We start from the raw sequence: 25,258 nt of genomic DNA, 5'->3' as shown, positions 1-25,258 counted from the left end.
TATGTCACTGACCTGCTTTGCACCTCAGGTGCTCACCTGGGGATTAGATACAAGAACACCTCCTCTTCTATCCCTTCCATTTGGCAATCTCTTCAAGACCAGGCTTCCTTTTACTAGATGTGTATGTAGCCATAGCACTTTATACAGGTGCTGTTTAAATTAAAATTCAGGACATGTGTGTGCTCAGAGGGTGATATTATCATGTCTTGACACAACAGAAAATTGGTGTTACAAGTCATTTTTCTTGTAGCACATTTCAGTCTGACAGGGATCTGTTCCCTAAATGAGAAGCAAAGAAATCTGTGGCACAGAGGAGTCTGTGTGACAGTCTTTCTGGACCAGAAGTCCCAGAAAGCACATTAAATTAAGCATTTAGAGGTCATCTTGTCAGGTAAATGTCATCTTCTTTGTTCAGTTGCTCCCTACACGTGCCTAATCATAACATGGACATCTAATCAGCAGTGCTCCCAAACATAACTGAGCATGGCCCAGCTCATCAAGGCAAAATGGTAAGTGATGCTTCTGCCCAGTCCGGGAACTGCAGAATGCAGGGACTCTAAATGGTGAGATCAAAGACAACGTTTTTGGATTGGCCTGTGCCTGGTGCAATGAACAATATAGTAATATAAAAATATATATATTAATATATATTACTAGATTAGGCAACTATATCTTCAGAAGCCTATCCACATGCTGCTATGAGTCTTCTGATCCCATGAAGAGTAATGGACACCACATTAAGTTGACAGAATGAGTGGCACACTAAAAGGAGTAATGAGGTGTCAAATTGTCTATTTGTATTTCCCAATCAGCCTTTCCTGATGGATTAGACCATAGGTGTGTTATTTTGGCTACATGTTCAGCTGAGAAAAAGCACTTCCAGTTACATGGCTGCAGTTGTGTTCTTGTATGGAAGTGCTCCAGGCCTGGATTCTACAGAGCCTGAAATGACTTCAGTAATTTCTGTGCATGTAGGCAAGTGTAAGAGTTGTAAATGGGAGAAAGGTTGGCTCTGCCTTGCACTGCATTCCTTTGATGATAGCCTAGCTGTCTTTAGGCAGGACCAGCAGGACATAGATGTGAACTGATTTCCTAGTCTTCATTATAAATGGCAAGTCACAAGGTTTATTTGCATAAACCTGAGAGATGGTAGAAAAACTCTGAAGGAGAATGAGGAGATAAGCTCTTTTCTGAGAATGAGGTCTCATGAAAGAATTTTGCCATACAGTGCTACATTTACAATCCAGGGGATTTACCTGATGAGGTCCCATGTCAATGCAACAAGAAGTATTAAGTACTTCAAGAAATGTGTTTAAATACAGGCTGAAAATTGAAGATTTGCAGGGGACAGTGGAAATTAAATTGTACATGCAGCTCCCCTTGATTTCCCCTGAGCACTCTGTAGGCTATTAATGCCTCAGAGCAACACCAGCAGAGCAATATCCCTCCCTCTACAAGATCACCTGCTTTGGTTTATAATTGGGTGTAATTCAATCATGCGTTTCTAAAGTGCTTTGGGAGCCAAATACCCGAAAACACTTTACAATTTAATGGCATTAGTGAGACAATGCATTGATACATCCTTGTGGAGCAAAAGTCTGACACCTCAGCTACAGCAAAAGAAACAAAGAAATTAACTGCTTGCTTAGAGTTGCATAGCAGATTAATGGGAGAATGAGATTTCCAATTCCTTCCCCTCTTGCTTTTCAGTTTATGTTTGCATGTTGAGACAGGTATGCTGGTCAGATGCCAAGAGAAATGTGGTGTATTATTCATTCTTCCTACTCCCTGGGTTTTCCCTGATGGGAAGTAAGGTCCAGGTCATGAAATGTCGTACCCAAGCTCTTTAGGATTTGTACTCATGCACAAGAAGACTCTGTGTGCTGATGGTGCTGCCTCTGGTTGCATGTTTGTGTGTGCAGTGGGAAGCAGCCTGCAGTGACTGTCCCCAGCAGCATTTTGAGTTCAAGAGGGAGTATCCTGGGAAGGACAGTGCTTCCTGCTTCATGGCCCCACTGAGGAGCCACAGTATGTGGCAACAGCTGTGCCCTGAGCTGGGCTTTCATCAGTGACCCCAGTACAGGGCACCCTTAGCAGCGCCTCCATGCCTAGGCTGTGGCTCAGCTCAACAAGAAGCACCTGTCCATTTATGAGCCCTACAACCTGCAAGCTGATCATCTGTGGTGGGTCAGGTGTGCAGCCACTGGGACTTGTTGGGCGTGATTCCCTGGAGGCTGAGGAACCATGAGATTTCATGTCTGAATGCAGTTCACACCCTGCTGTTTCCCAGGACAAACACTTGCTGGGACTGGCTCTGTGGATCTCACTCCTCTGGGCTCTCTCCCTTGTCCAGAAGAAGGGATTGCTCAGGCTGTAGGTGCTGAAGCTGCAAGGGCTACATTGTAGAAACTTGCCTTCATATCCAAAAAAAAACCAGACTAGCTCTGCCTTCCTTTGAAGTCACTGTGATTTATCTTCTGCTGTTTTAAGGCAGTCTCGTATCCCTTAAAATGGCTTATTTTGGCCAGCAGGCCTCATGAATTCCCTAAAATGGCTCAGAAGCAAACATGGCCAGTTCTCAGTCTCTAAGCAGGCTTGCTCTGCATCCATGGCATACTTAGCACTTCCCAGCAGTCCATGGATGCACTCTGACAATAGCTTTGTGCTTTTTTTGCACAGACACTGCGCTGGGTACTTCTGTTCTCTTCCTTTGTAAAATGGAAGGATTTTGCCAACATTGTATGACAGCTAGTAAGGTTTCCAAGACAAAAAGAGAAAGAAAATCAAATATTACATATCCCACTCTCCCTTGCCTCTTTTGTTGAAACCAGTGAATCTCCAAATCAGGTTGTGACACAGAGTTTGGTTCCAGCTGGCTCAAATTGGTGGTGTGAGCATGGACTCTTCCAGGTGCATAGGGTGAGGTTTTGCAAACATGTTTTAGAGACAGGCCCTGGTGCCTCAGGCCTGTTAGTGTCCTCTTAAAGGGGACAAGAGAGGCTGCCAGGCACAGCTTGAAATGAAACTGATACAGCACCAATAATGAGGGACTATATTTGGAAAGATCTTTCAGGGCTATTTTTGTCTGAGATCATTACTTCTGGACAGCCTGCTGACAACTGCTGGGCACACAAACACACCCCACCCAGGGTTTGGTTCTCTCTACTAATGTGGAAGTAGCTCACAGGGGGTCAGCAGAGGGAAAGGATGCTCACACTGGGTTTCCTGCTCTGATTTTCAAACTGATCTGTGCTTGTGTGTACAATACATGCAACACTTCTTCACTGAAGTCAGCAACTGCCCACCCAAAAGACCAAAAGCAATTCTTTACCATTTTTCTAATAATTCCTGTTGTTACCATGTGTCCTACTTCCCAGGCACCCTGGTACACTCCTCCCTGCAGCCACAGCTGGGGCACACCTTCCCTGTGCCTAAAATCAGTGGGAGCTTTCTCTGTTCCCAGCCAGGCTGATGCAAGGAATCCTGGCCGTGCTTCACCCTGCTCAGGGAAGGCAGGCAGGCCTGGGAGGCACGAGAACAGCTCCCTATCCCCTCAGAGATCTGATTGCTGGGTGGCACTTACCTTCTGCCCTCCCACACTGGCTTGTTGAGCTGAGCACTGGTACAACAGGAACACACCTCTTCAAAGTTATTCAAAGCAGCAGAGCTGGGTGGGGAGTGAGGCTTGCAAAAGCGCTGTATGGGTGAGGTGCTGATTTATACCCAGGTTCCTCAATGGGAGCCTATGTCTGAGAGCTCCTGGGGCTCCTCCTTGTCTTGACCTGGGCAGTTCCTGGGTAGGGTCTCTTTGCTGCCACATATTTGCAGCTGAGGTGGGAAATCAGGAGTCAGAATAAGAAACTGTAAAACTGACTTTAGCAGATAAGGCATTCCTGTCAAATCCAGCTTAACTGCAGATTTGTTTTTATTCTTTTAGGAACTACATTCTTGATAATTTTAGTTCTGAAAGAAAGGTAGTTACTGCCTGGAGTTGGGCACTGTAGGCTGGAGGGCATCATGCCTCATGTGGAAACAAGCACTCTTCATTAGGAAATGAGCCTGTTCAGACCAGGACTTAAAAGATTCTCTTTAGGGACATTTTTCAGAGACTTTCAGTGGTCTATACCTGCTGACAGGCTGTCCCATGGGAAAGGAGTAAGGACTGACCTAAGGGCTGAGCAAATCTGCTGATTTGAGTGTGAAGAGTAGCTGATTTCTGTGTTGATTCCACAGGGACTAAGCCTCTATCTCAGTACCTCTTAATATATTGTGGTGTGTTTACCAGACACCTGGTGCAGACCAAAGCCATTTTATCACTACCCTCCCACAGCTGGACAGGAGAGAGAAAATTAACCAAAAGGCTTATGAAGCAAGCTAAGGACAGGGAGATCACTCACCAATTACTGTCACAGGCAAAACACACTCAGCTTGGGGAATTTATTACCAATCAAATCAGAAAAGGGTAAGGAAAATAAACTGCTAAATTTTAAAACATCTTTCCCCTACTCCTCCCTTCTTCCTGGGCATAACTTTATTTCAGAAATCTTTACTTCCTTTATCCGCTGGTGCAGGTGGATGGGGAATGGGGTCTGTGGTCAGTTCATCATGCCTTATCTTTGCCCCTTTCTCCTCTGCTCTCACATATTCTCGCTCCTCTCTTTCGCTACAGTTGCTGTTGCAGTTTTCTTCCCCCTCTCAAGAGTGTTGACACAGAGGCACTTGGACCCATTGCTTCTGCGGGACACAAGGGAAGCTTCCAGCAGCCTCTCACAGAAGCCACCCCTGCAGTCCCCTCCTGCCACCAAAGCCTTGCCACACAAACCCAGTACTTATGTACTCTTCTATTTCTCTGCTTTAATTGCACTCTTCTGCTTAGCCATGTTTTTCAGTTCTAGCCCTTTCATAATATTTACAAAAACAAATAGGGCATTGCACCATCTCAGTGAAACACAGCAGCAGCTCTGCTGCTCTTGGAGCTCAGAAGGGGTGAATATAATGAATTTTCCTCAGGCTGGGAGGGGGCAGGTTACAAAGAGCACAAAGACTGTTAAACCCAAAGTAAATTATTCAGAACAGTGCTGAAGTGAACAAGGGGAAATGGGAGTGAAAATGAGAACTCCCTAAATCTGAAACTAATCTAAACTGTCACTTCCTACAAAAACTGCAACCAGACTTTTTCCTCTATACAGTGGAAAGCCTTATAGAACTTTAAAACCTTTAAAAATTTTATATAGCTTTTTATCCATAACTTTGTGAGACTTGCACTCAAAACATAGGGTTGACTGCACTAATTATGGCACTTAGTCCTTTTCTTTAAAAAAAGATGGACACAGGGACAGGAAATTTGCAGAAGTTGAAACATAAGATATAATTAGTGGAACTAGCTGTGCCTGGTCTGGCATGTAGAACAGCATTGTTGTGGCTGTGTAGTTTGTCTTCATGTGGCTCAAAATGCAGCTGCCCTTGTTTTCTCTGAGGGTCAGTTAGACCAGGTGGTAGAGTGGGAATTCTGCTCAGCAGGGGCACTTCCAGTGTTTTCATCTTCCTTCCCTCTAATTGATTTTGTACTGTAGGATGTCAAAGGTGATATTTCTAATACCCTCTGCTATTGTATCTTAATGGTAATAAAAGGAGCCAAAGATTGGAGAGAATCTTGCTTCCAAGTTCAAGAAGAGACTTGGATTCTGCCTCCTTTTCTCCAGATAGCCCAGCAGGAGCTCCATGGTATTTTAGGCTTCTTTATGAGATTGAATGTAAACACAGAGTAAGCAATAAATCTGAAACACTTCAATCCTTGCAATACCAAGTAAGTACAGCTTTGCACATGAGGAGTTACTTTGTAAAAGAGCTGGCCACAGAAAGTGCAGAAACTTCACTACTGTGGCCATGCCTAAATAAGGGATTACAGAAAATCTGAACCACTGAACAGGCTGACAGATAGATCAATAAAAATATACATTGGTGCTGGTTCTTTTAATGTAGACTGAAATCTTCCAGGAGCCAGTTCTGGAATAAAAATACAGCAGTGGCAAGTGACCCAGACACACTCAGTCTGAGAATATTGTATCACTTTTGTTCCATCTGGAGCTAGGAAGGAGGTATGAGGAAACAGGATGCTCCTCCCAGCAGGCCTTTAAGATTTTGAAAGGAATTGTAAAAGACAAAATAAAAGGAAGAGGAGAGAATCACTCCCTTTTGCCTCCTGTTAACCCCTTTAAGCTGCCCTGAAGATAATTTGGTTGTATTTCTGTCTGGTCATGATTAGTTCTCACATCAGGGAGGGGAGTATGAAGGAGTCTCCATTAAACCTGCAAGCTGATCCATTTAACTGACTGGGAGCACTCACACCCACTGTGTTTCTATGCTATAAATCCTTGGAACCTGTTCCACTGGTGACAGATGGCCTGGTTCAGGATTAATGAAACAAAATATCTGTGCCACTGCATCAAACAGCTGAAGAAGCTGGCATCAGATCCCCAACCTGAGAAAAGTGTGCAGACTACTCCACTCCTTTCCTCCTGGAAATGTTTCTTGGGGCGAGGGGTGAGAGGGATTTGGCCATGAGTCTGGGAATTGCTGGCAGTGAGCAGTGTTCCTGAAGCAGCCCTGTGCTGCAAGCTCCCTTCTCCCTGGAAGTGTGGACAAATGGCCACTGTCTGTGGGACTGGCTGGAGCAGCAAGGGCCAAGCTTGCTCCTGAGATTGGCATCCCAGGGCAGCCAGGATGTGGTGCGACACCAGACCAGTGCCTGGCTGGTTTGGGTTGGATTTGCTCTGTAGGGTGCACGTGGGTGTTTTCCAGGGTTCCCCAGGTAGGAATGCTGTGGCTGACTGTGGCAGTCAGCTTTAGTGGGGAGCTGAGCAGCTCCAGCACAGTTTGTGCTGGAGGGTGTAACAGCAGCACAAAGCTGCCCACCACAGAGGGACCTCATATTTTGTGCTGAACCAAGGACAGAAACAGAAAATGAGCAAGGAGACGTTGTATCTGCACAGTAAAAATACCGAGTAAATTAAAATTTTTAATTGCTGTTACACACAGAAGAAATGAGAAAAAAAATTACATTCCAAACAAAGAATAGTAAAATCAGCATAAAAATGTGTTAAGAAAAGATCCCAGATCAAGTGGCTGTACTGCATGTGGTGACCTTTACAATCACAGTAAAGAAAGTAACTGTTAGAGACTTTCAGACATGGCAAAGTGCTTGACTGCCCAGAGGAGAGCAGCTGCTTCAGTCACATTTTCAGTGCACTCTGCCTGGAATGTGTGGGAGAGGGGCTGGAGCAAGAGACTCACATGGGTCCAAGACATAGAGATTAGTGTTCGGGGCAGACCAGCCACTCTGCATTCTCAGGCAGGCAGAACTGCCACTTACCCCGTGGCATTTGCTTTCTCCTTCCTTGTTTGCTTGTTTGTTTTGTGGTTGATTTTTTTTTTTCTTGTGGTTTTGGGGTTTTATTCTTGTTTTTTTTTTGTTGTTGCTTTCTGGTTTTTGAGTTTTATTTAACAAAGCTTCAGGTTCTGCTGGCCTGACCCTGCCAGCACCATAGGCTTGGAGCAAGCCTCCCCAGCTGAATTAGGAGCAAGGCTTGGTCCAGCAGGAACCTGCACCAGCAGGGTCTAGATTAAAATGTTTGCAGTGATTCAGCACCATCGCCCAACGGGCTGGTTTTGGTTTCTTGCTTCTCTTCTGTCAGGAAAAGGTGTCTTTTATTTCCTTATGCTCTGTCCTTTGACTGATCCAAATTGGCCCAGTCATGCTCCCACTGAAGTCTTGGGGGCTCAACATCTGCATCTTGTGCTTCAGTCTCACTTTTGAGCCATCACACCACTCCAGTAGCTCACCCGACAGCAGCATAGTGTCACCACAGAAACAATACAGACCACAGAAGTTTTGGCATTCCTGCCAACTGGCCACTTTTTTCCATTGGTAGTCTGTCTAGAGTTGTGTATTTTTATTCTTTACAGTAAGAGCAAAAATAAAAATAACATTAAGAAAATTTTCTCCAAACTAAGAAAATGAAAACCCATCAAATATTTTGAAATTTGCATTGTGTTTGCTTCTGAGTTCATATTAAGATTTTACTGCAGCTGCTTCAAAATAATGGTCCATTTCACAAGTACACAGCTCGCATTCCTTGGTGTGTAATTCCTTGCCTTCATTTGTGTTTGTACAGCAGCTAGTGCTACAAAAACTAGGTAGTTTCTAGCTGTGGTCCAGATTTAGACCAGTGAACAGTGGCATTTAGTTGAGAACACGGTGATGGTTGAGAGCTGTATTTCTAGATCAACTTTTGTTCTGGGCCAAGGGACTGGTGGTACAAGCACTTCCTTTGCTACAAAACCCACTGCTACCTTCATTTGGATTAAAAAATTAATCCAAGAAGGATGTGCTGACCTTATTGATTCCATCAAGGCTTTCTCTCTCTGCTGATTTTAAAGCCAGTGAAACTTAGAGAAATTAAACATCACTTTGAAAGCTGTCTCATGAAACCCAGCTGACCTTCTGCATGAAGGTTGAACAGAATTACTTCATTTTCTGTTCCAGCTTTTTCACAAGCCACAGCAGACTGTGAGGCACTCTGTTTTGGCTGGATTATATTTACTGTAGCTAACAGTGAGGGACAAGACCAGACTGCAAAAGTTGGATGCAAGGTTCACAGCTAAGAATTTGGTCAAGGCTTTTAGAAGAACTAAAAATCATCTGCAAAACTGAAATTAGAGAGTTCAGATTTTTCAGCTGAACCTCCCTCAGAGTTCAAGTGAGCTGAGCCCATCCTGTTAACCAGCATAAACAAATATTTTGCAATTTTTTCCTATCTGATGTAATTTGAAAAGGCAGTCACACATTCCATGTTTTAAGAGAAGTCCTGCAGATCCCTAAAAGCAATTTTAACATTAAAGCTGGATAATACTTGTGACTTACATAGCACTTGACATCTTCAAAGTGCTGTATGAGCATCAATCCTCACAATATCCTTGGGAGGCAGGTAAGGGGCAATATCTCCATTTTAGAACAGGGTGAGAGCCTGGTTCCCTGCTGGGATAACTTGGCATTGCCCCGTCCTCATACACCACATGTGCTCCTGGCCCCAGAAAATTTAAGTGACTCACCCAAGGCCACAAAAAGAGTGAACATGGATAAAAGGCAAGAGGATTTCTGTCATGAGAAGTCAGCAACTTCCCATCCACTTCCAAGAACACAGTTATGATGCCTCTGCTTAAAAGACCCCCTGTCTCTATTCAGAAACCAAGCAAAGAGAAAGAGGCACCTGCTACTGAGATCTACAGTTGCTGTTTGCTTTGATCTGCTTCTTCCAGAACAGCTCCCAAAAATACGACAATAGCAAGATGAAAATGCAGGTTCTAGTGTCAAACTACAAGTCTGGAAAACTTTGAAGAACCACCAAAAACTGCCAAGTTCCTCCTGGGAATTTTATAAACTTCTGTAAAAATATATAAATTGCCTCCACTGATGACAACATGAAACCTTCAAGCAATCTACTCAAAAGCCATGTTAGAGTAATCCTGAAACCAATCAGTCTCACAGATGCCTCAATATGGAGGAGTAAGAAGCCATGTATCCAGCACAGAGTAAGAGTAAAGCTTGAAGTTAAAATCCTCTGGCTTTGTTCTTCTTGACCTGCCATTTCTACATGAGCATCACCCTGTGACACAGCATTACCAGCACTTACAAACAAGTTGCAATTAGCACTGCTTCTCTGACTGACCCTGGGAGTTCTGTGCAAGGAGGATCTGCCTACAGAAAGAGGCTGAAGTAAACATGCTGCATCTTTTATACGTCCAATTAAAGAGCCAAAAGACCTCCAAGAGACTGATAACTACAGAAAGTAACCAAACCAAAGTAAGCTGAAGTGACCACAGACAGGGTTTGCAGAAGGACGTTTGGATACAGCAGTGTGAAAAGAAAGCTTCTGTGCTTAGCAACAAAAGGAGTTGCTGCTGCTGGGGCCAGAAACACTACAGCACCTGGAAGGCTTCATTCCCTCTGTAATGTTCCTGGGCCAAAGACTGGGTGCTTCTCAAGGACTGTACTCCTGAAAAGGAGAGGAATGGATTGAACCTCAGTTTTACAGCGCAAAGAGGCAACAGGAGGGTCCACAAAGGCAGCCCCACAGACAGTAACACCATTTGTCACATATGAACACCACTCCTTTTTTTGCTCTATTTCAAAGTGAAGATTGCCCTCACTGGGGCTGAGGGAACAGTTTTAATCCCAGGAAAAGTTATTTAACAGACTGCCAGCAACTGCTTAGTGCTTCTCAGGATTTAGGCATCTCAAAATTGTGTCAGATCACAGCCACAGCAGCTGGTCTCTTCCCAGCAGGAAAGAGTCTCCAGGGAAATGGTCTCATTCAAGTAATATGGATTAGAAAGAGGAATGCAGAGCCAGAGAGAGATTTTGAAGATTAAGAGCCTTTGCCAGCAAACCTCCAAGCCAACCAGGGCTCTCCTTTGTATGCTGAGGGCTCTGCCTCGTGTTCCTGGGAAGGCTGAAGCTGTTGCAGCAGCAGGATGGAGCCAGTGTGACTGGCCAATGTGTCCCAGCCAGGTCACTCCAGGTGACCTGTTCCAGGGCAGCAAGGGAACAACAGCCCACTTGGGCTGCACAAGTTTCTGCTGTCCCCCTCTGCCACCAGAAACTGCACCTCTGATGGCCAGTGGAGAGGAGAGGCCTCCTAATAACACATCAAGACTCTTTACTGCAGGTACCCAGTGGCTGATGGTACAGCAGGACAGCAAAGCCAGCCAAGAAGAAAAAGCACACAGAAAAGCAACTCAGCTATTTTCAGGCAGTTCAAGACTACTCGTTTCTAGAGAGGGAAAAAAGAGAATCAAAACTCAAGACTTTTAAATAAAGCTTACTTTATCACACAAGCATTTTCCTCAAAGCAAAGGGAAGCTCAGGATGTGGGGGAGCTCCTCTGAAGAACTGCCAGCTAAGGACTGAGTATGCTGACCCATGCCAAGGAGCTGGGATTCAAAGACTGCAGTGTGCTGTTTGCTCACATGCTGGGAGGATGGTGGGGTTCACCCCAAATGCTTAGACTTCCTCTCAGCTGGGTCACTTTTTTGCTGGAGGAGATTTGCAAACAGCCAAGCTGAGCTGCAGCAGGTGACATCTGCAGAGAGCTGCACTGCAGGGTTCAATCTGCGGCCAGAAGATAAGCAATGCTGATGAATGAAAATGGTGTATGGCTCTGAATTCCCTTAGCTGTTTACTCCAGGCAGGCCCCCATGTGCCAGTGAATGAATACTGACAGTATTACATAACAGCATTAAAGGGAAGGGATTACACGGGGCTCTGCTACCTACAGGAAGGCTTTCCCTGTCCATAATGCAGCTGACCTTTCTGATCCCTGTCTGAAAAGCAGCAGATGCCCCCACAGGGTCAGGATGTTAACCCAGATTTCTGTAATACTGGCTGCATTTACTCTGATGGAGAAGTCATGGGAAGGCAAGCAATGCCTCTTCCCTGCCAGGCACACCAGGTGAGGCTGGAGAGGAGCAGGAGACCCACACAGCACCTCTCAACACAAGGGAAAAGCTAGCAGGGGTCTATGTGAGTTCATGTGAGTTTGAGAAGGAAGTGGCAGGCGTGTTGAACACAAAGGACAGTGCTTTTCAGGAAGCTCTGCTGAAAAGGGGCTTTCTGACAAAAAAAGAAGTGGTGCAAAGAGGATTGTTTTCCACCAGCTGGCAAAACGTGGCAATCTACATCCAAAATCAGGGCCTTGATCACAGGCAATGCTCACACAAAGATTTAAGATAATGCAGGCAGCGGTACTAAAAGTACTACTGGAAGTGCTACTAAAACTTAATGGGTACATGGAATACTACTTGTTAGGACATTGGAGAAAAAAGACATAAACATGAGATGCCTGTCTGCCATAGTAAGGATGATTAGGACATACACTAAGACAATGAGTATGTTCTGCTTTAAAAATCAAAGTTCCTTATGTGCCCATTACATCTCACTGGTGGCTGCAGGCACTGTGTAACTATGTGCACATGGAGAGGCAGAACACTGAGATGTCCCTGAAATCCCACCAAACTCCTGCTCTCTACAGCTCTGCCACAGGCAGCAGTGCTGACCTGCACCTAGAGACCTGCCCAGGAGCAGTGAGCACTGCAATCAAAGCACACAGCACTGCCAGCACACCTCTCACTCTGTGCCCTCGGCTTGGGGTTCTGCTTTCATGCTGGCTCTGCTGGCTACTGCCCCACACGCTGCCATTGACTCCAGAGCTCAGCTCACAGCTGGATATGCTCTTTTTATTCTCCCTCCAAGCTTCCTTTCAGTAGAGGAATAGCTCCAGTTTGCATACTGTAATGCACAAAAAGAGACAAACATTGGTTAAATTAATTTTTACCTATGACTTTAGCAGAGGTCTGTGCTTGTCTGCCTACAGTTGAGAGAAAGGCTTTTAGCACAGTGCATGGCCAAACCTCCTTTCCACCAGCCCTCCTCTTCCCAGACATTCAGCATCAATTTCAAAACTAACAAGTAGAATGCAGTAGTACAGCACTTCCAAGGAGGAAAAGTTGAATGAGTAACTACTGCAGGGACAGTCTAAGCTTTCTGATGTGGACTCCACACTGAAGTAAGCTGTACTCAGAGAAAGCCAACGAAAAAAATGTAATTCCCAAAGGTAATGCTTCAAAGAAGCAAAATCAACATCACCAGTGTGCCTAGAGAAATGGAGATCTCTCTCAGGGGTGAATGCAGCTACAGCACCTGAGATATAACCCATGTGTTCAGAGACCATTGGCACTCCACCTAGCTCCTCTTCCTGAAGTCCTCCTCATCCCTGGTCTCCACGGCCGAGAGCGCGATCAGCATCTGAGCCGCATAGTAGGTGGCCATGATGATGAAGCGCGAGTAGGGCACGGGGAAGCAGAACTCGTTGAGCGCGATGGTCAGGTCCGACACCATGAAGAGCATGGCGCCCACGCAGGCCGACAGCTTGGTCCACGTCCACAGGTCGTTGCAGAGCTGCACGCCCGCCACCGCGCGCCAGCCCATGAAGCCGATGAGGGCGATGTAGACGGCCACCAGGTAGGTGAAGGGGCCCGAGAGGTAGGAGTACAGGAAGGCGTAGCAGGAACTGGAAACGACGCCCATCAGCAAGCCGGCTTTGAGGTCCAAGGGCTTCATGCCAAAGGCTGAAGAGTACAGGATGTGCGTGATGCCGAACATCAGCAGACCTGGAAAGAGGCATTGACACATAAAGTGGGACCTTTCATCAGTGACTGGCAGGCAGTAGCAGAAGAAAATAATTCCTTGCAGTGTTACCTACCAGTAACACTAGCAGTGACAACCATACTAACCACTTGGGACCATTTTATTATAAAAATCTGTACATGGGAGATAGCTCCAAGCCCCCAACATAAAAAAAAAGCCCCAGCACAATTATAGCTGCAGCCAAGTACAGTTCTGCTGTGATAAAAGGCTTTCTGCTGAGAAGCTGGGTGAACTAAGCTGCTGGAGAATGAATTGATTCTTTTTTCAGGTAGTTCCTCTTCCCCTGCTTTGGGTGGAAGGTTGGGAGCAAGGTAGACCAAAGACCACCCCCTCTAACTATCCATAGTGTTTTGCTCATAGGTCACATGTAGAACAAGAAGACTGGAACCACAGCAGTGTAGGAACAAAACGTGACAAAATACACTAATCCCTCTGAACCCTGACACAAAGCTTGCCCGTATTTAGCCACAAACCCAAAGGCACTTGAGGACTAAATCTGGCTGCTTCTCCATCTCTGCCCATAGCTGGGAGAAACCTAAGCTGGAAAGAAGCAGCTGGCATATTTCAGGGACTGCACCAATGTGATCTGCCAACAATTTTATGGCTATTCGCAAGATTCAGATGAACCTTACCAGGAATCAGTCAGGGAAAATAAAATGCCAGCTTTCCTTTGAAGTGCAACGCCACTGAGAAATGCCAGATGTGGGTGTTGGAAGGTGCTGCCCATATGTTATTAACTTGCCACTAATCCATTTGACAAAAATATGTCCCACTGTGTTGGCACAGCTGCTGCCTCCAAGCTGTCATGACAACTGTAGATAATGGGCCACAAACAGAGCCCAGCTCCTTGGGTCTTCTGGTTCCCAGACCCACATATGGTGCAGCTGCAGGCTCTCCTGCTTTATCCTGGCAGGGATATTAGAGGAGTTAAGTTATTAGAGGAGCTGGAAGTTTTCATGCAACTCCAAAGCATGAAATGGAGAAAAGGATCTGGGAAGCTGAATCCTCCAGCAGGACACTTGTGCACATTTAACACGTGATGCTCCGGTGTAAAAGGCAGTCAAAAAACCTGCAGCTGGCAGACATTGCTTCATCCTACTACTCTTATGTTGAGGCAGCTCAAGGAAGAAGGGGAAATGTCTCCCTGCCTTTGGGGAAAACCAGATCAGACACCCACTGAGAGTTCAGCCATGGTGGAATGAGAAGGAAATCCACAGGAGGGAGGGGGCTGAGGGGATCTGTTTTGCAGGGTGAGGCTAGAGAAAATGGACAGCATGAAGGGGAAAGAGAAGCACAAAAGAGGATAATGAGAAGCTGATGTTTCACAGAGCTATTGCACCTCACAGACAACAACACTGAAGGAACTGAGAAGGAATTTAGGACAAGAGCTTTTCATAGGGTTATAGTGCAGGAAAGGTAAGAGCCCAGGGAGGTGGTAAGGAGAAGAAGGGTATGTCATCCTAGCAGTGAGCAATATTTTTTCCTTCAGTGGCATTATATGGAGCATTCTGCAATATTCTGCAACAGGGAACTGTGTTGTCCTTCATGCAGGCATCTGGCAGGGAGGAGGAGGAGGAGGACAGAATGCAGCAGGCAAAGAGCCTGGAAAGGCAGGAGGAGTTTCGTGATAGGTGGGGAGGCTGGTCACAAACAAGGGAGTCAGCTCTCAGGTTTACTCATTCAACACCCACAAATCAAGCCAGGAACTAGAGAAACTTGTGATGGCTGCACAGGGAAGGGGGTGCACTTCTCCTGTATTTCTCAGTCTTTAGCTTGGTCCTTTCAACCAAATCAGGGAGATCAGCCCTTTTCTCCCACTTTCTTCCTCTGGGTTTCCTCTGTCTTCTTCACCAAATGCATAAATTGTTTCTAAGTGCCTGCAAAGGAGGCAGTGTCAAAGGAGATGGATATTAACACTATAAAGTATCTTCTACATGCAGTAAGAGTAGTTAGAAAACAGTGTGTTATTAGTGGACTGAAACAGCAAAAATGGAAAAAAAGTCAAGTGTGCCAGGAGTAGATTCCCAGGCTCTCACTTCCCTATAAAGTAATGAACAAATGTCCTTTTATAAACTCATTGTCTCAAAAGCTTTTCAAATGAGCCCAGTTTCCAACCCTTTTCAGTGCAAAAACTGCAGAAATTGAAGAGAATGTACATTTTTATCCAGTATTTCCTCTTCTCTCCTCAAACTTCAAAGTCCCACAATGGATGACATCAAAAATATTGTCAGTTTTCAGCAACAGCAACCTGATGAATTTTAAATAGGAGAAAATACATTTTGCAGGCAAAGTGAGGGATGAAATGGAGCAGTGCACTTTATGTGCTTTTATGTGAAATGCAAATATTAACACTTCCCTACAGAAGGTAGCAGCTCAGTGGGCTGAGATTTTCAAAATGCTCCAACAGAGCTTTTCTTCTCCTTAAGAAGAAAAAATGTGCCTAAACCCACTAAGCAAAACCTCTAAGTTGTGAGACTAGGGCTGAAAACCTGACTCATTTGCAGATTGAAGCACATCAACCAGATGCTGAATTGCTGTGAGTGGCTAACATTCCTCTAGCAGTAACTTGGAGAGGAAACTCAGAGACATACCAGTTACACAGGAATGGAGAAGGGCAAACCCAAAAATCATGGGGGACATGGGCCTTGAATGTTTTCCAGGCCATAGCTCAAGGAGCAACTCCAAGAGGCAAAACCAGTTGGGCTGAGGCAACTGAGCCAGGTGCTCCTGTTGGGAGGAGGCCCATTGGTGGGAACGTCAGCACTCAGCACAGAAGGGATGGCACCTCAAGAAAGCTGGAGCTCCTCAGCAGTGTGCCCAATGCTCAGCCAGATAGATCCAATCCTCAGGGCCTAATCCAAACCCCAACAAAATCAGTAAACATTTTTACATGAATTTTAATGGAATGGGGATAAGCCCTTGGGAAGCAGGATTAAAACCAGATTCAGAGCATTTGGCCTTTCATATCTGGCACTGCACACACTTCTTTCTCGTAAAGAAAGAGCTTGTGGGAATCCCAGAATAAAACTAGATACTAACCTCATGAGACAGGGCAAAAAATAAGCTTTGACTTTCAGATCTGACAACAGCACAAGTCAGGAAAGTTCTCTTCTCATCGCACTTTCCAGTGGGACAGTTACAGCAGCCACTTAATGGTGGGTGTTATGTGCAATCCCTGTGCTGCTTAAATTAACTTCAGAAACCCCACCAGTCAGTTCAGTGAAGAACTCAACTGCTGCTGATTTCTTTTGACAGTCCAAGGCCAGGGAGAGAGTTGCTGCAGGCAGGTTCAACGTGGCTTTAAATGATTAATCTGAATCATTATGTTCCAGTCTGCAAACTAGCAAAATAAACCAAGCTCATTTTGCTCTGAGAGATGTGGATCTTTCTGTAGAGAAGAACAACCACTGCAGTAAGGTTTGTCCTTGATTGACCATCATTTAAATGTTTTTCTAAACAGACATGTCTTGTACAACAGGCTGCATGATTCACACTGATGAACCTGCAAGTAGGACAAGATTGCTGCTGCTTTGGTTTCTATCATCCACTTAATACCTCCCCCAGGCTATGGGCTTGTCTATCAAAACATAAACATTCTCTCCACCTGTTCTCCACCAAGGAGCTGTGCACAATATGTTCCATCCCCAATCCTCACAGCAAAGGGCTGACAGGTCTCCCTGCAGAGAGATGGGAGGTAAATACTTCCTGTAGCTTCATGGGAACTGATGAGTGCCGCAAGTGTTTCCTTCTATTCCCCAGGAATACGGCATGCCAGCTTCTCAACTCCAGCCAGCCCAGATGCTGTGACACATGCCAGGAAACCTAACCTGACCCAATTACCTCTCTAACCTCAAGACTCATCCATGATGTGCTTCCCCAGACCATGATGGATTTTAGTCAAGGGATGAGTGCTTCCCAGCGCCCGGGGCTTAAGCTGTACATGAATAAACAAAACATGTGGCCCAGCAACTCATTACTTAATAAAGAGGGTAACAGCTGGGCACTGTGGCATCCCTTCAGGACTGACATTGTACTCACCATGAATGAAGTAGCCTTGCTCCTGCCAGATGAGAAAGGCATCTCCCACTGCCGAGAATATGAGTCCTGCTAGGATGCGGCTGGCACTCCGGTGTGACACTAAGAAGTTAATCCCATGAGCCAGAAGGAAAACCCACAGGCAAAAGATGGGCAGACATTTAATGAGGGCACTGAACCAGGAGGGGCTGGAAGTTGGCAGCCAGAGGACAAAATAGACACAAGTGGCTTTAAAGAACGGGACCAGTTTAGGGCCTTCACTCTTCACCTAAAGAAAACAAACATAATAAAACAGGAAATTAATAGGATCATCAGAAGCATCTTAAACTTCTTAACAGAACTGGCTCCTTCCCTTTGAAAGTTGCTCTTCCGTATACTGTCAGCTGGCAGTGTTCCTACCCCAAGAAATGCTGGTTGAACTTGACCATGATCCTCTGCCTAGATCTTTGTGACCCTCTCTGCTGAAAACACTTCTCAGTTGGCAGGATGGGCTGTGGGTGGTGGATTTGGAGGAAGTTTTAGAACCTTTTCTCTTTACTTGTTCCACTGAAAATATTTAGGCCATTAGTCAAACTGCTCTGGTGTTCCTTGTCACCTATCTCAATGTTTAGACTAATCCCTTTAATATACCTTTCCAGGAGCTGTGAAAATACTGCATACCCAGATATAGCCCAGCAGCAAACAAGCCCAGTAAAGGCACAAATCTTCTCTCCCATCTTCACAGATCCTCCTGCTTCAGCAGTTGCAGATCACCCTGAGGATACAGCCTCTCACCTAACCCATTCTTTCCCCTGCCCTGTAGCCTCGTGCCTGGAGCTGGCTGTTGGCATCACAAGTGTCAAAACCCAACACATCAACCTCCCAGGTGAGGATGTCACTTCCTCGGCTGACTAATACCAACATCAACCTCGTGTGACTTTGTTCTAGCAATATTCTAATAATACAGTAATTGCAGGAAGTGTTTTGACTCAGGACTCTACTGTGTAAATACAAGACATAAAAATGCAGCACGAGCACTTGGCTGCTCATAAAAAACCACAGCAGGGGCAGGGCACAGAGCTACAGGCTCCACAAGCTGGGTCTGCTCTTGACAAACACTTAGCTGAGACCACTCTGCACAGTGATATGCACTGTGTTCACCGGCCCTCCTGCCACATTTCTGCATTTCAGTGCAGGTGGGTAAAAGTCTATGTGAGAAACAAAGCTATGATTTTATTTCCTCCTGGAGAAGAGCTGAGGGCCAAGACAAGGAGCAAAGGAAAGGACTGTAACTGCTTCCATGCCTGCCTGAGCTATGTCCCAGAGTCTTACAGGAGGCCTGTTTCCTCTTGCACCTAAGGCAGAGCAACCCCCTGAGCTCCCCTGCATGCAGGGGTTCACCCTCAGTCTTCTCATTTCTTTGGTGAAGCAAGACTTATTTCCTGCATATCACTTCCCACTACTCATGGCCAAAGCATACAGAGGCTTCCTGCACTGGAGGAAGACATGGGGGGAAATTTAGAGGCATCCAAACAGATTTCACACTGTCAAGTCCAACTTGTCTTTGGTTTGGTTTTCTTTTTCCAAATAACTTGACCCTTTTTTTGCTTCCTGCATCATGGGACATTGTTATGACCAAAGCCCATTTTCCTTTGATGCAGGATGCCTTGGTGCAGATACTTAGGTGAAGATTGCACAGGAAATAATCCAGGCTTACAGTGCTCAGGTGATAAAGCTTAATCTCATAAAAATTCAGGATCATTTACGGGCACAAGCAAATGGAGTCAGGTGGAGTTGGAAGGCAGAGGCAGTGGAGGGCATCTTCACATGCAGTATCTAAAAAGGGAATGCAATCTCTGAAGCAGTGAGGCTATAAATAAAGGGCATCCCAAGAAGACAGTGACTTCAAAATTTTTCTCACATCTGATGGAAATTTCCCCAGCATATCAGCAGTTTCTTGGCAGTAAGGTATTTCATCATACATTATTCATAGGCTATTGCCAACACAATTTTTAAACACTCCATTAAACAACCAGGCTACACAATTCCCTAACAAAAGGACATCAGCAAGCCGTTAACTTTCTTGTATTACATGGGGAGCTGTCGTGAGTCCTCTACTTAGGCTGTCTAAATTAATCACCATTTACCACTCCTTGTCTGCATTCCCTGGGAAAATTCTGGCAGCAAATAGCAAGTGAACTTGAAGTACAAGTCATAAAAACCCATATAGTCTCCTCACACTACTGGGGTTGCCTGGGAACTATCAAGTATTGTAGGGGAAAGAGTGCATAGAAGCATACAGGAGAGTATTTGGGTTAGTAAACATGGTAGGTTTTGTTTAATACCTCAGATTAAAAGAAAAACACCTGCTAGGAGCAGTTACAATTACCATCACAGCTTGCCCTCCCCTGTGTGCACACATTATGAGACAGGTTTTAATTACACTTGTCATTTCCCCAGGAACCTTGCCTTACTGAAGCTAAGATAAGAACTTGTGCAGAACAATTATGTTTCCTTGGTAAGCTTAAAATTACTTTTTCTCACTATCTGAACGTAAATTTTGCCAGCCCAGACAGCTTTATTTTAGAATAATGGTTTGTATTATTTCCATCCTAATAATAATTGAGGAATTTTTCATGCATAAGAGTTACAGCACTCTCATGTAAGAATGATCTCATACTTCTAGAAGGGCTGCAGACTTCTCATCATTGACACTTTATTTCTTAACACTTCTTCTCCAAGTAGACTTCAGATGAGTTAGTTCCAACCATGCCCTTGCCCATCACAGAATGCTGCAGCTCACTGGGACCCCTTTCATGGCTCTGACCAAGATGAGAGCCCAATGAGTGGCACTGGGAATACTTTGGAAAAGTCCTCCAAGAAAAACAGGCAACCAGAGGGTGAGGCTGGGGATTATCCTCTGTTTGGCCACATGGCTGAGGCTCAGAAAGGGGTGATGGGGCAATTTGCCACCTGAAGGACAAGTCAAGACTGGTATTGGAAAACCATGTACCAACATGACTGGAAGCTGTGGTTTGAGGAAAGCCAAGCATATAATAATCCATGATGGGACTTGCTGTACCACAGGGAAGGGGAACATTATTTCTTGTCTGCATGGATAAATTGGATTAAACCACCCACCTTCTTTGTCCCTGTGTCTCAGAGACAGAATGAGATGGGGCTGCACCATGGGGCTGGAAAAGGAAGCACTTGATAGAGGTGACAAGATCTTTTTTGCTAATGTGTGGGATTGTCATGGCTTTAAGCTGGGTTTTGCCATTTTGCTACAAATTCTATTGCATTTTTCTTCCCAAATCTTTTCTCCTGCCACTGCTACTTTACTTTGTGCTGAAATGCAGTACAGAAAATATCTTGAATGCAAAAGCAAGGCAGCATTTCCAACATTTTAATTTCTAAACTGAGCATAATTTGGGGCTTTTTCTCAACTGCTATGGCTACTAAGTTACTTAGAGTCTTTAAAAACTAGTTTAAACTGCTATAAAGCCACTATCTCTGTATTTGTAGAAGTACAGTAGAAATATTATTTATTAAATTATCTGTATCCAATCCAGTGAAACTCTCCAAGACTTGGGCAGACTAGGAGGAAGTTGTGTCTTGGCTTTCACCAAGAGACTTTGTGCCAGATAATCTCCAGAGGTGCCTTCCAATCCCAACCATTCTGTGATTCTGTTCAATCAGAACATGGCGCTGGCACTTGCAGCTTTCTGGAGGCTTGGGGCCTGGATATCCACCTCTCTAGGTGCTCCCAGGTTTACAGGATTCCTTCTTGTTTTGCCTGTACTCATTCTGCTCCAGTTTGAAACATTGCTGTGTATGGCCTGTTCTGACTGCTGCAGGCACATAACCAAGCCAAAAAATTTACACCTGGCTCCTCTTCTCCAGAATGAGCCCCATCCACAGAGGAACAGCTACACAGTGTAGCAGTGTATAAGACAGTGCCTCGATTTTCTTTAACATTTTGGAGTCAGTTGTCTGTATCTATATCACCAGTGGGAAAGCAAATCCAGCTGCCACAGGGAGGGAGACATCTTCCTCCTGAGGTACAGAAGAACATCAGGAGCTTGTTGCATTGAAATGCTAAAGTTGGACAGAGTTCACTGTTCCTAAGCCTTGCACTGGTCCCAGGAAACAATGTGGAGTATCAACTTTTCTCCCTGCAAAGCCCCCTAAATCAGCCTGCAATGAAAATGAGTATACAGACACCAGCTGAGTGCCAGCCTGCTGTGGGGATATGCTCACACCACTTTGCACTGGGCTGAAACGTGCAGCTTTCCCGGAAAAATGCTGAAAAAATAATACCCCAGCCATTCCACTGAGCATTACTTGAGCACACCTGTGTGCACTGGCCAAAGAAAGCTGGGCTGTTGTCCTCCTCCCATAAGCCTTGTATCATTTTGTGTCTGAGCTGCTCCTCCTGCTTTTGGCATCCAGCATTGTGGATCCTGCCTTGGTTCTCCCCTACTGTGACAACAGCTCTCACCCCCAGTTGTGTGCCAATAAATATTTATTTGGCTTTGTTGCCAAGTTTGCTGCCACTGCAAGCCCATGGCCCTTGTTTCTCACTGCCCAGAACATGTGGCTCTCTGCAAGGCTCTCCAGCTCTCCTGCAGGAACAAACGTGTTCCTGGGGAACAACTGATTGCCTGTTGCCATTTGTCAAGGAAGGTACTGGCTTGTACGTGTCCCAAGCTGCTCCTGAAAAACATTCTGAAAATAAGTGTTCATTATGGAAGGTGGTGAAGAGTTACTGAAGCAGCCAGTCAACCTGCCTGAAATACTGTGTTGATGCAACATATTTTTGCAATTAATAGGAGGGTTTTTGTTTGTGTTGGAGATGCCAAGGGCCAAGCATCCAAAGCAGATGGCTCCTGAACAGGCTCCACATGCTGCAGGAAATTCAGGGTGATGGATAAACCCTCCTCCCCTCAAGTGGAGATAAGACTGTAGAGGCTGCATCTAAAACAGATTTGTGAAATAGCAAATAAATCATCCAGAAGATGGTACATGCTTTGCGTGTGGGAGAATCTGCATGCTGATAATCCCCTCTCCATCATGGTTATGCCATGCAATGAGTTTTGCCAGGTCTTTATTGCAGCTTCTGGCACTCCCCAGCATAACTCAGGCCTCTGTTTCTCCCACAAGAGTAATGCAGTGAAACTCAGCTCATGCTCGGCTGTTCAGTCAGACCTGTTTGCAAGGGGTCAAAAAATCATGGATTTGTCTGACAGGAGCCTCTGTTGTTCAGCACAAGCCAAAAGTAACAAGACTCTGCCTGAACAGTTCCAGCCTGCAAAAGGACCATCCTCCCAGCTCAGACACATGAATGTGCAAGGCAGCTCTTCCACCCCCAGGGTCCCTTAAATACCCACAAAACAGGGCTGATTTGTTGGCTTCCATCATTCCTCCCTCTACTCCAGCAGTCTGGGTATTCTCTCCCCCACCTCAGTTAAGCAAACTAAGGTCCAGCTGTACTTCCAAGCTTTGCTCCACAACAGACCAACACAGGGTTGAGAGCTAGAAATACTTGACTTCTTTTTCTTAAGACCAAGCTATGGCTATTTGCCAGAAAAATACAATTAAAAAATTGGCACAGGCCCTCACTTTTCTTGGGTGGTGAGCTCAGCTATATTGCTTCACAAATTCTTGGCACCAGCAAAGTCACCCTTTGGTGGAGGCACAGAGGAGCAGGCAGTGGGGGAGGATCAATCAAACTGGCATCTAACAAGGGCCCCTGTGCATGGCTGGGCTGCTCCAGACACAGCTGCATCCAGGAAAGGAACCACACCAAAACTTATTTTCACCACCAAGTCAAAGTGCTACCCAACTTGCAGTCACATTACCACTCAACCAAATCTCCAGATTAACCACAGAGGGGATGAAAACCTGTCAGCACTGGGGGTGCTTCCAGATGGGTGCAGAGAGAAGGGAGGAAATGTGCAGCACGAGGCTCCCTGCAGATGCCTGGCAGCAGGGCAATGTTTGCCAGTGCCAGCCTCTCCAGGTGGAATGGCAGCTCAAGCTCCCACAGTGAGGCAGCACACCCAGGCACCGTGGGCCACGGCACGGCCACCCAGCTGAGCCCAAAAATGGGCTGGTGTGTGCCAGGAGAGCTGGGCAGTACTCACTCAGAGGCTCCTCAAGCTCTGGCTGTGGCAATAGGCTGCAGACACCACCCCTGCAGTGTAAGTTAAATAGCAGCTCTGTCTTGTCATCAGGTGCTTAAGAAGAATGTAAAACACGCTGGGTGCTGACCAGGCTCACAGGGCTGCTGACGAGGCCAAGCTGGCTCAGCAGCCACTGTGACCTCTTAGACATGGCAGCTCTCTGCTGCTACACCCATGAGATAAAAAATATGCATCTGCAGACAGCCAGAATGTAAAAATGTCACAAATGGGAAACTGAAGTCTTGCCCTCATAAGAGTCCTTGTAGGAGGCTCTAGAAATGTGAGGGAACAGTCTCTAAGGTTGATGGAGGAAGTTCTGGAGCCAAGGAAATCACCCCACAGCTCAGGGCACTGCTTGTGCCACAGACTGCAAGAGGAGCCCACTCCTACTTCCTGCCTTTTGAACCATGACATTGCCCAGAGCTATCCTGAGACACTGGACCATGGTGTTCCCTCTGGCAGTAAAGGAAGTTACAGTATCCATAAAAGTTATCTCCTCTACTGAAGAGAAGATGAAATCCTGTTAGCTTGGTAATGGGCTACACAACAGTGTCTCTGGGACCTTGCTGCACTGCCCAGGACCTGCTGCTACCAGGCCAGGCAAAGTCAGGCACTGCTACACCCACCAATACCTTACAAAGTCACTGGGGTACCTGTCCTTGGCTTTCTGGCACTGCAGGGAAGCCTTCAGGGTGGTGAAGCCTTTCTTTAGCAGATGTTAACTCATAAAATATTACAAATACATTTCACCCTGAAGATTCAGCCTGGAAGTACATATTTTTGCTAGGGTTTGTTTTTGGGGGTGATTTTGCTTTTATTCCATTACCCATCATCTGTCCTGTCTACCACACTGGCACAGGACCACAAGCAGGGCTATTTTCAAAACCTCTTCTTAACCTGCAGTAGTAATGATTGACTCCATATCTGTAGCAATGCTATAGCTGTCAGCAGTTGTGGAGAGTACGGTCAATAATGTGCGCTGCCAAGCACTAACAATACTAAACTAGTCAAGAATCCAAAAGCCTCTTCAGGCCTGCAGGGGCTGTCATAGACTAGTGCTTTCAGGATAGTTCAATGGCTCTCAGAAATGAAAGCAAAAATATAGTATTTGCCTGAAAGCATCTTATCTCAGAGCAGAGATTGCTCTTCCCCCCTGGGATTCCAGATCTTCCTCTTTGTGTAGCAGAACGCCAGCCTCTCAAAACATTTCCTTTGCTGTAACACTCACAAAAGAACCCCTTGCAGGTGCTTAAAAACCTGAACCACAATGGGTCTGTCTTTTCATTTTGCTCATCAGAAATGCAGTGCTGCCACAGCAAGGACACACACCCTTCCTCTTGAGTGAGGTCAGGTGGGGCCATATCCCTACTGCTACTCTGGACATGAGGAGGAGGCTGTGAAGCCACAGGGAATTTCAGGAGCCAGCACCCTGAAATGCCCAGCTGGTACCTGTCCCAGGCAACTCCCCCCAGGATGGGAAAGGGCAATTATTTGGCCTGTCACACTAGAATCCAGATAAAAATTTCTGCTGCTTACAGGAAAGTGTCCCCAGCTTATCCTGGGGAGGGCTTCCAGACTACAAGCACTTGTTCTCAGCAGACTCATGGTTATTTATATCACACTTCCCTGTGACAGGCAGTTCAGACTTCTGTTACCCAGGAAGAAGCAGTTTTAGGCAAGCCCAATGTGTGAGCTGCAAGGCACAGGGCCACAGCAAAAAGCAGCATCCCCTTGCAAGGCCCATTGCTACAGACAAGTGCCACCCACTGACATCTGCCCAGGGCTGTGTGGCAAA

General features: G+C 45.7%; 1 protein-coding gene across 1 annotated transcript; it reads right to left on the bottom strand.

Moving 5' to 3' along the window:
• Positions 1-7,004: 7,004 nt before the first annotated feature.
• TMEM86A (transmembrane protein 86A) lies at positions 7,005-23,614 on the bottom strand. Its single transcript, XM_058807644.1, has 3 exons — positions 23,552-23,614; positions 17,303-17,567; positions 7,005-13,227 (listed from the first exon to the last, which is right to left on the bottom strand). Exons 1-3 carry the CDS (start codon positions 23,612-23,614, stop codon positions 12,800-12,802), a joined length of 756 nt encoding a protein of 251 aa, XP_058663627.1. The 3' UTR covers positions 7,005-12,799.
• Positions 23,615-25,258: the final 1,644 nt, after the last annotated feature.

Source organism: Ammospiza caudacuta, chromosome 6 (assembly GCF_027887145.1).
Source record: "Ammospiza caudacuta isolate bAmmCau1 chromosome 6, bAmmCau1.pri, whole genome shotgun sequence".
NCBI classification, from domain to species: Eukaryota; Metazoa; Chordata; class Aves; order Passeriformes; family Passerellidae; genus Ammospiza; species Ammospiza caudacuta.
Note: the sequence above shows the minus strand (reverse complement) of the source record. Positions and strands in the feature narration are given on the sequence as shown.